The 12,959-nt window shown below is 40.8% G+C and overlaps 1 protein-coding gene and 1 non-coding gene across 2 annotated transcripts; one reads left to right on the plus strand and one right to left on the minus strand.

Moving 5' to 3' along the window:
• Window positions 1-5,758: 5,758 nt before the first annotated feature.
• Window positions 5,759-5,865, plus strand: LOC141709214 (small nucleolar RNA R71). The gene has a single exon (XR_012569802.1). It is a non-coding gene; the product is annotated as a small nucleolar RNA R71 (small nucleolar RNA).
• A 3,840-nt stretch (window positions 5,866-9,705) lies between these two features.
• On the minus strand, window positions 9,706-10,194 carry LOC141696141 (uncharacterized). The gene has a single exon (XM_074500328.1). The coding sequence runs from the start codon at window positions 10,192-10,194 to the stop codon at window positions 9,706-9,708; it is 489 nt and encodes a 162-aa protein (XP_074356429.1).
• Window positions 10,195-12,959: the final 2,765 nt, after the last annotated feature.

Here is a 12,959-nt window from a genome sequence, read left to right on the forward strand (position 1 = left end):
TAGGAAGCTGAAGCTGCTCGTGTGCGGGCCAATAAACTCCAACCGCCACACACAACTTCGTCATAATGGATGCATAGGGAATACAACCCCTAGTGTTGCCTTGTAGAAACCTCAGAATACCCTGATAAATCACCGACCCGAGATCCACATTATCTACTTGAAGAATCCCGCATAATAACCGTGTATGATCCATAGTAACATCATGCACGTGAGAAGATGGCATGATGTTTGCACAAATAAAAGAATTCTATGCACGTGCAAACATGTTCATGTACGAGGCAGGGAAAGTGGCATATTCGTTCATGCCCCTCTTGAACTTCCAGTGAGTCTCTGGCACACACAACGTCGCAACAATCAAATCCATGTTAAAATCATTCCCCATCTTAGCATTCCAATCCTCCTGCTCTAGCCTCCTCTCGGGCTGGTTGATCACCATCCGAATAAGCCTCAGCACTGTAATCCACCATCAACCCCCTCAACACAGTAAAACCATCCTTATCCGCCTTCGCATTCATGTAAAACTCGCGAACAACACTCATGGGAACAGCAGCGGATGTCTTACAAAAAGAAACCCAACCCAACTCCAGATTCATCTCAAGCAACTTACCATCCTTACCCGATGGAAGAAAACCCCTCTCCTTCACAATTGGCTTCGTTAACAGCCTCACATACTCCGCTTCAGCCGCCAGAGTAGAAACCCTAGGCCTCACACCGCCAACACTCGAAGAATCAGTGGTGTTGCTGCTAACTTGGGTTCTTTGTCTCTTGGGAGCCATTGAATGTGAATAAGAGAGAATAATAGAGAAGTGTAAGAGAGATTTAGGTTTGAGAATTGAGAAGTGATGGAGAAGATTGTGTATAAGTGTATGTATATATAGGGAATTAGGAATTAGTTTTTGGAAAAAAAGTGGCATTTGATTATGGGAATAATGGGAGTAATGAGGGTGATTGAAACTAATTTTGAGAGGGAACTATGGAAGGTGGGAGAGGGAAATTCGGCTGTGATATGATTTTTCTTTGATTTTTTCATTTTTTTCTATGTTTTTCAGCTTTAGGGGGACAGCGCAGCCGCGCACTATCGTAGCGCGGCAGCACCGTGCTTCTATCAATCCAGCGCGGCCGCCCCGCCAGGCAGCACGGGCGTGCACAGTTTCTGTACTTTCAGCATGGCCACCTCGCTTCCCAGCGCGGGCGCGCCGTGCTACTGGAATGCTAATGTACAACAAACTTGGGTTGCCTCTCAAGAAGCGCTTGGTTTATATTGCTAGCTTCACGTAGAATTTCCGAGATCAGGTGGACAACAAAACGGCACCTGGATCATTCTCAAAAATCTACACCGCTCCATGTGGAAACACAAGTTTGACAACAAACGGCCCTGACCACCTCGACTTTAATTTTCCAGGAAAAATACGGAGATGAGAGTTAAACAAAAGAACTTGTTGCCCCCCGCATAAATGATTTGAGCAATAGACCCCTATCGTGCCACCTCTTGACTTTCTCCTTATAGATTTTGTTGTTCTCATACGCTTGAAGTCAAAACTCGTCTAGTTCATTCAATTGAAGTATCCTTTTCTTTCCGATTGCATCTAAATCAAGGTTCAACTTCTTCAAAGCCCAATACGCATTATGCTCTAACTCCACGGGAAAATGACAACCCTTACCATAAACCAATTAAAACAGTGACATGCCTAGCGGAGTCTTGTATGTTGTCTAATATGCCCACACAGCTTCATCCAGCTTCAAAGACCAATCATTCCTTGATGGACATACAACATTCTATAGAATACGCTTTATCTCTCTATTAGATACCTCATCTTGACTATTAGTCTGAGGATGGTAGGTTGTAGCAATGCGATAATTCACATTATATCACTGCATCATAGCAGTGAACTTGCGATTACAGAAATGCGATCCCTCGTCACTGATTATGACTCTTGGAGTCCCAAATCTTGTGAATATCTACTTATGAAGAAAATTAAGCACTACCTTTGCATCATTCTTCGACAAAGCCTTGACTTCAACCCATTTCGGCACATAATAAACCGCCAATAAGATATACTGATTATTGCAAGATGAGACAAATGGCCCCATAAAGTCAATTCACCAAACATCGAAGACCTCAACCTCGAGAAGCACATTAAGAGGCATCTCATCCCTCTTGGACATATTACCAACCAGCTGGCATCGATCACACTTCAAAATAAACTTATGCGCATTTTTAAACAATGTAGACCAAAAGAATCCTTCTTGAAGGATACGAGCTGCTGTATTTTCTCTACCATAGTGGCCTCCATAAATAGTCGAATAACAATCTTAAAAGTTCCCCCCCCCCCGTTTCGATGTACGGAATACATCTCATGATGATTTGGTCAGCTCCTTGCCTAAACAAAAATGGCTCATTCCACATGTACCACTTCACCTCATGAAGAAACTTCTTCCTTTGAGCAGAAGATAAGTATGGAGGCATAATATTGTTCACAAGGTAGTTCACAATGTCCGCGAACCACGGTTCTTCCTCTTGCACTCCAAATAACTGCTCATCGGGAAAAGACTCATTAATTAATGTATTATCCTGTAAAGTCGCACTTGGATCTTCTAAATGAGAGAGATGATCAGTGACTTGATTCTCAGTACCTTTTATATCCTTGATCTCCAACTCAAAATCCTGAAGTAAAAGAACCCATCGAATCAATCTAGGCTTCGAGTCCTTCTTCGAGATGAGATAGCGAATCGCAGCGTGATCAGTGAAAACTGTCACCTTCGTCCTAAGAAAATAAGATCGAAACTTCTCAAAACCGTAGACAATGGCTAAGAGTTCTTTCTCATTAGTAGTATAGTTCAGTTGAGCATCATTTAGGGTCTTACTAGCATAGTAGACCACATGAAATATATTGTTCTTCATCTGCCCAAGAACTGCTCCAACTACATAGTCACTTACATTGCACATCATCTCAAAAGGTTCATTCCAATCAGGTGTAGTTATGACAGGTGTCGTGATCAAATTCTTCTTTAAGCTCTCAAAAGTAGCTAGGCACTCATCATCAAACTTAAAAAGGACATATTTCTCTAGAAGATTGCACAACGGTTTAGAGATTTTAGAGGAGTCCTTGATGAACCGCCTATAGAAACCCTCATGGCCAAGAAAGCTGCGGACTCCCCTAACAGAAATTGGAGGAGGAAGGTTTTCAATTACTCCCACCTTGGCTTTGTCCACCTCAAAACCTTTACTAGAGACCTTGTGCCCAAGAATGATGCCCTGTTGCACCATAAAGTGACATTTCTCTCAATTGAGAACCAGATTGGTCTCAACATACCTTTTAAGAGCTGCGCCAAGATTTTGCAAGCACTCGTCAAAAGAATCATCGAACATAGAGAAATCGTCCATAAACACCTCCACATTCTGACTAATCATGTCAAAAAAATGGCCATCATGCATCTCTGAAATGTGGCAAGGGCACCATAAAAATCCAAAAAAACTCTTTTGAAGGCAAAAGTACCAAATGGAAAAGTGAAGGTAGTCTTTTCCTGATCTTCTGGAGCAATACAAATCTGATTATAACCCGAATAGCCATCCAGAAGACAATAGTATTCATGCCCAGCCAACCTGTCAAGCATCTGATCAATAAACGAAAGAGGGAAGTGATCCTTCCTTGGCCTTGTTCAGCTTCCTGTAATCCATGCAAACTCTCCACCCCGTGACCGTTCGAGTAGGAATGAGCTCATTCTTTTCATTAGCCACAACTGTGATGCCCCCTTTCTTTGGCACACACCGAACTGGACTCACCCAAGAACTATCAGAAATATGATAGATTATCCCTGCATCTAGCCACTTGAGAATTTCCTTCTTCATAACCTCTTTCATTATCAGATTTAGCCATCTCTGCTGCTCAACAGTTGGCTTACTTCCTTCCTCGAGCAGAATTTTATGCATGCAATAAGAAGGGCTGATTCCCTTGATATCTGCTATAGTCCATCCAATTACCGATTTGAACTCTCTCATAATTCTCAAGTGCTTTTCCTGATCACTACCTGAAAGGTCCGATGCAATAATAGCAGGCAAAGTAGATGCATCACCTAAAAACGCATACCTCAAGTGTTTAGGCAAAGGCTTAAGCTCAAGTGTTGGAGCTTCCTCAATAGATGGCTTGAGGCGCTTTGGAGAATTTTTTGATTCTTCCAATCCAAGAGATTCAAATGGCATGTCGAGCCTTCGCTTCCAAGGAAAAGCATTCAAATACTGCAATCGCTCATCACCTTCATCATCTTCACTATCTGAAAAAATCCCAACAAGGCCTTTTCTAAGGCATCAGACCTTAGCATTTGATCAAGTTCTGAAGTAACCACAGAATCGACCAATTTCACTTTTTAAGCACTCCTCATTATCAATAGGAAATTTCATGGCATTGAATATGTTAAAAGTCATATCCTGATCCAGTACTCGCATAGTGAGCTCACCATTCTGCACATCAATCAAGGTTCGGCCCGTAGCGAAGAATGGTCTTCTTAAGATTATGGGAATCTTCTTATCCTCCTCGAAATCAAGAATTCAAAAGTCAACAGGAAAGATGAGTTTGTCCACCTTGACCAAGACATCCTCCACAATGCCTCGTGGATATGAATAGAATGATCGACCAACTGTAAGGACATAAAAGTAGGCTTTGAATTAGGTAAGTAATCTAGCTTGACTATCTGAGAGAGAATACCTTTCATAAACTTCGCATAGCTAGGCATCTGTTCAAGAGCTTCGGCAAAAGGTATGTTGATATGAAGTTTCTTGAACACCTCCAAAAACTTAGCAAACTGCATATCCAACTTTTGCTTCTGCAGCCTTTTAGGAAAAGGAGGTACAGGATAGATCTGTTTCCCCCCGGTATTACCCTCAGGAGGAGTGTGCTCCACAGTTTTCTTCCTTGGTTCCACTTCTGCTTCCTTCTGTACTTTTTCTTCAGCCACAACTTCAGATTCTTGAACTTGAGCTTTATTTTGACTTGTAACCTTCCCAGACCTCAATGTAATTGCCTTAACCTGCTATTTTGTTTCCTTCTTGCCTGGAACTTTTGTGTCACTAGGAAGTGTACCAGGTTCTTGATTTAGCAAGGCATTGGCAATCTATCCAATTTGATTTTCCAAGGTCTTGATAGAAACCGCTTGGCTCTTGCACATGAGCCTCAACTCTTCCAATTCAGATTTTTCATTAGATTGTTGCAGTTGGAGTTGTTGTGTTGGTGCGTATTGCTGGCTCTGAAAACCGGGAGGATTGTATTGCTTTGCTGCATATTGCTGATAAAGCTGCTGCCCCACATTCTGAGTGTTGCTCCAGATGAAGTTAGAATGATTGCGGTTGTTAGGATGATAGGTGGCTGGAACTGGTTGTTGCGACCTCTGAAAGTTGCTCACAAACTGAGCTGATTCACTAGAAATAGCACACTACTCTGTCTCATGGGCACCAACACAAAGCTCACAGACACTAGTGATCTGATTAACTTCATAATTAGCCAAAGAATCCATCTTCATCGTCAAAACCTTAAGCTGAGCAGCTATAGCAGTAGCTGCATCTACCTCCAGAATTCCTGCTACTTTGCCTTAAGTTAGTCTCTGAGAAGGGTTCTGGTATTCATTAACAGTCATCAGTTCAATCAAATCATAAGCTTCATCATAGCTCTTAGCCCATAAGGCTCCACCTGATGCTGTATCAAGCATGGGTCTAGAAGTCGCACCCAAACCATTATAAAAGCAGTTAATGATCATCCAGTCAGGCATCCCATTATGAGGACACTTTTTAAGCATCTCCTTATAACGATCGCAAGCTTCACCCAAAGATTCTCCCGATTGCTGCACAAATTGAGTAAGAGCATTCCTGATTACAGCTGTCTTCTCCATAGGAAATTATTTAGTGAGAAACTTCTGAGCAAGAACTTCCCACTTGGTGATAGAGCCTGGTGGTAGATAATGCAACCAACACTTAGCCTTATCCCTCAGAGAGAATGGGAAAAGCCTCAACTTAATAGCATCTTCAGAAACATTATTGAATTGGGAAGTGTCACAGATCTCGATGAAATCTCTAATATGCAGATTGGGATCTTCAGTCAGAGAACCCCCAAACTAGATCGAGTTCTGCACCATCTGAATCGTGCTAGTCTTGATTTAAAAAGTGTTAGCCGCGATGGCTGGTATGGCAATGCCAGATTGAATATCATTGATATTCGGTTGAAAATAGTACATCAAAGCCTTTATATTCGCTTCTGGTTCACCCATTACAACAAGAGCTTCTTCTTTAACTTTCTCCTCCTCAGTAAGAACTTCTTCCTCTACTAAAACTTCTTCCTCTACTAAAACTTCTTCCTCCGCTTTATCCAGTGTTCTCTTACGAGATCGAGAACGCGTTTGCATACACGCTCTCTAGAGTACCTGAAAAAGCAACAAGTAAATAAATAAGTAAAATATCCGAGTCACTAAACTTTAACGATCACTGATGTCAAGCATATAAACTAAAAATTAACATCGAGTCCCCGGCAGCGGCGCCAAAAACTTGTTAGGACAAAAACACGCGCTAATATTCACACAAGTATACGCGATCACAAGTAATATGGAATTAAATCTAGTTTGCTCCCACAAAGACTGGTTTAGCTTAATTTCAATTAATGTACTTATGCAACAATGGCATGGTTATTATTCAATGCTAAGATGATAACAAGTTAAGATTGTTTAAGACTAAGAATTAACTGACATGCAATAATTAAGGGATTGAAAGGTTGATTTACTATATGGGACAAATATGGGATTCTAACTTCATTACTACTTCATTCAATAGCCTTTTGTTCTTAACCTTAGCATGCAATGGTGATCACACTTAATCAGACAATATGAAACTATTAAATGCCAACCTTCATTATACGAATACCCTACTACCAGACATCCACAAAAGGGATAGAAGCTGAATAAATACCGAATATGTTGAGACCCTATATGTCTATAGAATTTGACAACATAAAGGTTTAAAGTGCAAGTTATCTATTGTGTTTACATAGGGCAAGTAAGATGGTTAAAATTACCTATAAATCATGCATAACAAATACATGAACCTAAGCTAGCATGGCAAGTTCTAAACCCCTATATTCACTTTCGCTTCAATAGAGATTAACACGCTATCTTATAAGTTCGCAACGCTCATAAGATAAATAAGCTCAACCAATACTAGGATATCATACAATCACCACACAATAAGGTATCAAAACAGATTCACTAATGAAATCCATAACTAAATCCGCAAGAACCCCACGATAACGATTAGTTCATAACCGAACTTATCATCACCGTGGGTTCGAATGAAAGCATGGTATAATAAACTAAGTCTTTATAAACTGAATAATAATCAAAATACGTAATCAAGATTAATAGGTTCAACAAACAAGAAAACTAGCATCCAAGATTACAACTTAAAATAAAGAATCATAAGTATAAACTGGATACTCTTCGTCTTGGTTGCATTTGTGCTCCTAGGCCTTCTATTTGTCCTCTCCTTAATCTACGTTATGAAAAATGTCTTTTTAGGCTTTATATATGCTGTAGAATAATCCTGGGCTTCAAACTCTCAAAATCCAAGTAGAAACAAAATTCTGAAAACCCGGCTTGGCGCGGCCGCGTGTTTTTGTGAGTCATTTTAGAGGCTGAAATTTGAAATATCTGTTCTTTTTCTATAAGCTTGTTTTATTTTGACCTGACTTAGCATATGTGTTACTTTATCACTATTTTCGTAACTTTTCGAGAAGTGTGTTATATTGCGATGTAATATTTATATCGGTCGTACTGTTTTCTGACCTTACCATAAGGTTGAATTTTCTATAATAGAAAAGGTGTCTTCTTAGTGTATTTTACTTGATATTTTAAGAGAGAGTTCTTATCCCTAATTGTTTGCCTTGTTCTGTTTTCGCCGTGTTTAGTTTGTTTCTTTGCAAGTTGTGTTTGTAGCTGGTTTTCCGCAGTTTTGTAGAGGGATATGCCGTGCCATAATATGATCGTTGTGATAACTCTTTCTAATTTTCATGTTATCATGAAATTTTCACTTGTAATAGTTAAGTTGTATTTGGATAATTTAGGAGATTTTATGTATTATCGAACATGCAGAGTTATCTGCAGTCACAAGGGGTATTTGTCAAATTTGATCGCCGCTATGATGTTAAGATTTTCATAGTAATTGGCCCTTTATTTGGATAGGCTACATGACTTCATTTAAAAACAAGAGGTGTTCTAAAAGCTGGAATTGTCATAAATTAAAAGGTCCCTCAATGGGAGTCTCATAATGTCCCTCATTTCATTGAGGGTTGATTATTGTCTTAAGGCTTCGAATATTACAAACAGAAGTAAATTACTGATAGAATTTTTTAAGATGAATCCCGTTCTTGGCATTTTTAATCTGCTGACCGCCGAGATGTGCGAGCTCATAAGTTCATACACTAACAACCTTCGATACCTGGTATGGGCCTTCCCATATCGGTTTGAACTTTCCCGATGTTGGGGGTTGTGATGCAGCAGAGTCACGAAGTACTAGGTCATCGACCTTGAAGCTCTTGGTTTTGACTTTTTTGTTGATGTACTTGGTAGTATTTTCTTGCTGTGCCATCATCCTGAGTCGAGACTCGTCTCTCGTTTCCTCGAGTAAGTCATTGTGAATACCTATGCCCTTGAGAGCTAGTGAAGGTTCAAATATCTTTACTCGTGGGGAAATTAGGCTTAATTCAACTGGAAGTACAACATCGATGCCGTATGCCAAACGGAATGGACCACGGCACATTCGGGAGTTCATCGACCCAGCAGCGGGGAATTTCTTCAATAATTTTCTTTAGGCCTTGTAGGATAGTTCTATTTGTTACCTCCGCGAGTCCATTGTCCTGTGGGTATGCGACTGAAGCTTTGATGTGTTGGATTTTTAGTTCCTCTAGGTCTTTCTCCAATTGAGCTCCCACAAATTGTGTGCCATTATCAGAAACTAAAATTCTTGGAACTCCAAACCGAAATGCGACATACTCCATGAAGAATTCAATCATCTTTTTCTCTCTTATCTTAGAAAGGGGTTTTGCCTTGACCCACTTGGTAGCGTAATCCACCGTGACTACTATGTATTGCCACTGGTTTTTGGATCGTGGGAAGGGACCCACGATGTCTATCCCCCATTGATAGAAAGGGAAGGGAGCTAGTATGGAATTGAGTTCGGTCGTGGGTCGATGGTTGATATTACCATGAAGTTGGCATGCTTGGTACCTTTTGACATACTTTTCACAGTCTTTATTGATTGTGGGCCAGTACAGCCACTATCTGTTGATTTTAAGAGCCGGGTTCTTTCCTCCGAGGTGTTTATTTCATATATCATTATGAACTTCGATCATCGCTTGATTAGACTCCTACGAGCTCAGGCAGCGGAGTAGTGGCTCGGATAAGGCACGTCGGTATAGCGAAGAGCCGATAACAGAGTAATTTATTTCCTTAAACATGAGCGAACGAGCTTCGTTCTTTCCTTCAGGGAGTTTATTTTGGAGGAAATAGTCGAGGAATGGTTTTCACCAATCGAAGTTATTTTGAATCTGATTAATGGATAACTCGTCGATGGCTGGAGACATCAGAACATCGACATATATAGGGTCGAGATTCACGGGGAGGTTAGAGGATGCTAATTTGGCAAGAGAGTCTGCCCACTGATTTTCCTCTTTATCAACGTTCGAGAGCTTCCATGAAGAGAATTTTTTTAAGCAACTCTTGTGTGCGCGCAAGGTATAGATCCATTCTTTCATTATGTGTTTTGAATTCCCCACTTATTTGCTTGGCTACCAGTTGAGAATCTCTGAATATGTCGATAATCTCAGCCTCGAGGTGAGCTGCCAGTTTTAAACTTGTGATCAAAGCCTCATATTCGGCAATATTGTTTGTAGATGTGAACTTAAACTTGAGGGCCTTTTGGATCTTGAATCCTTCTAGAATGATTCGGATTATCCCGGCTCCACCTGATTCGGTAGTCGAGGATCCATCGATGAACAGCAGCCATGGCCTTAACTGGCCTTCATCGGGCTTAGGAGTTTTGGCTTTGAATTGACACTCTACAACAAAATCTGAGAGAACCTGGTCTTTGATCGTTGTTTGAGGTTTATATTCGATGTAGAATTGGCTCAACTTGATGGTCCAAGTGGCGAGTCTTCCCGTCATGTCGGGTTTATGCAGAATTCTCTTGAGAGGTTGATTTATAAGCACATGAATTTCCCTCGCCTGGAAGTAGTGTTGCAATTTTCGGATGGCGATGACCAGTGCATAGACTAATTTCTCGACCTGTGGGTATCTAGTTTCTGCATCTCGTAATGACTGGCTTATATAGTACGCCGGGACTTCTTTTCCTTCGTCGAGTCGAGCTAAAGCTACCGCGATGGTTTCATCGAAAGCCGAGAGATACACACGCAATGGTTCGCCTGGTATAGGCCGAGTCAGGATAGGTGGATTTGTTTAGAATACTTTTAGCTCAGAGAAACATTTTTTATAGTCATCATTCCACTCAAAATGAGAGGATTTGGAAGCTTTTTTCATTGCGGAGAAAAATGGGATGCATCTTTTTGACGACTGGGGAATAAACTTTTGGAGTGCGGTGATACAGCCTCTTAGTTTTTGAAAATCTTTAACGGACCTTGGTATCTTCGTTTCCAAGATTGCTTTTGTTTCTGAAGATCTGCTTCGATACCTCTTTGTGTGACTAAAACCCAAAGGAATTTACCCGCGGTGAGACCGAATGAACATTTGGTTGGGTTTAGACGCATATAATTGCTTCTCGCGTTCTCAAATATTTCATGAAGGTCAGACACATGGTCAGAGGAAATTTTTGATTTTGTAATCAGGTCATCGACATAATCAACATATTTCTCTTAATCTGTGAGACAAATATCCTATCCATCATCTGTTGGAATGTGGCCCCTGTGTTGATTAAGCTTAAAGGCATTACTCGGTATCCAAAGACCCCTCTGTGTGTGATGAATGCAGTTTATTGCCAATCTTGAGTTTCCATCTTAATGTGATTGTACCCTAAGAAAGCATCTATGAATGATAGGAGTTCATTTCCCGCTGTTGCATCAATGAGTTGATCGATATTCGTTAGAGGGTAGAAATCTTTGGGGCAAGCCCTATTCACATCTGAGTAATTGATACACATTATCCACTTTCCATTACTTTTCTTGACCAAGACCACATTCGAGACCCATGTGGGGAATTGCATCGGTTCAATGAACCCGGCCTCGAGTAACCTGTCTATTTCTTGGTCAATGGCTGCTCTTTTCTCAGCCGAGAATGTTCGGTGTTTCTGTCTTACTGGTACGATGTTTTTGCTAATGTGGAGAGAATGTCGAACAATGACCACTGGAATCCTCGACATGTCTTTGGGGTCCCAGGCGCAGATATCGGAGAACTCTTTGATGATGAGGTTCCGGATATCTTGTTTTAAAGGTTCAGGATGATTTTTGCCAATTTTTGTAGTTCTTTCAGAGTTTCCTTCAAATACTTCAATCTCTTCAGTTTCTTCAATTGGGGAGCAAGAGTTGCTCGTGGGTGTGTCGATCAATTCTCTGGGGTCAACATCAAGGACCTGATTCACGTCAAGTTCGTCAACTTTCTTACCTTGAGTAACCACGGTGAGATAGCATCGCCTTACTAATGCCTAATCACCGGTCATCTCTCCTACACCAAAGTCTGTAGGGAATTTCATCTTGAGGTGAGAAATGGAGGTGATTGCCCATAGGGTGGAGATCGTTGTTCTACCCAATATGGCGCTAAAACTGGAAGAAGCACTGATTACATGAAATTTCACCATTTTCCATATTTGGCACGAGGGTGAACCAAAGAGCACCGGCATGTCGATGGTTCCTACAACATGGACCTCATTTTCGTTAAAGCCATACAACGAAGAGCGAGATTTTTCAAGTCTTCAATCACCAAGGTCCATTCTTGTAGAAGCATGGTGATATAACACATCAACAGAACTTCCATTATCGATAAAAAGTTTCTTGACACTATTATTTCCTACCCTTATGGTGATGACTAAGGTGTCTTGGTGTCCCTCGAGGAGGCCAGGACGATAGTCGTCGTCGGAGAAAGAAATGATGGGGGATGGATTTGTCCGTGGACATTTCACAGTTAATGGATTGATATTAAATACCTCTCTTTCATAGTTTTTACGGGTGTTATTAGAGAGATCGCCTGCTGCTACCCCGCCAAAAATAACGCCAATAACACGATCATCATCGCCTCTATAATCTCGGCGATGTGTCTTGTCGTGTTGCACATAATGAACAAGTTATCCTCGGCGAATCTTGCTTTCAATGAGGTTGCTTAATTGGAAATATTGTTCAGTTGTATGGCCTGTATCTTCATGATAATTGCAATATCAAGAACTTGGAGGTCAACCCGGTTTCATTGGCCTCGGGGGCCGATAATCTGGTTTGGTTTTCAACACAGCTAGTATGGTTGTTTTTTCAGCATTTAGCTTAGTGAATTCTCTTTTGTTTTTGGGGCGAGGTTGCCATTCTCTTTCACGCCTTTCGCGTGGTCGAATGTCATTATCTCATCGCATGTCATTTTCGAATTGCCTTGGGGGATGACGTTATTCTCGAGGTCTGTCATTTCTTAGAGACCGAGGGCTATAACTCCGACGATGTTCATACCTCGACGAATGTCACGGCGACTGAATACAACTGACTGCCTCCTGTTATTGTGCAAGAAAGGCTTGTACTATAACAAGACTAAGTCAAATTGACAGCCCTAAGTAAGTTGTATGATAATCTAAGTTTGCATTTTGTATTGTATCACTTAAATCTGTAAAAGTATAAATAAATTAGACTTGAGTATTTTTCTGTAAACAGTCTCAAGCCTAAGAATAAGATCTGGAAGAAGATCATGAAGATCATGCCTCAGATACAATATAAAGAAGTCAGAGA

The sequence above is a fragment of the Apium graveolens genome, chromosome 2, assembly GCF_009905375.1.
Source record: "Apium graveolens cultivar Ventura chromosome 2, ASM990537v1, whole genome shotgun sequence".
Classification (NCBI taxonomy): domain Eukaryota; kingdom Viridiplantae; phylum Streptophyta; class Magnoliopsida; order Apiales; family Apiaceae; genus Apium; species Apium graveolens.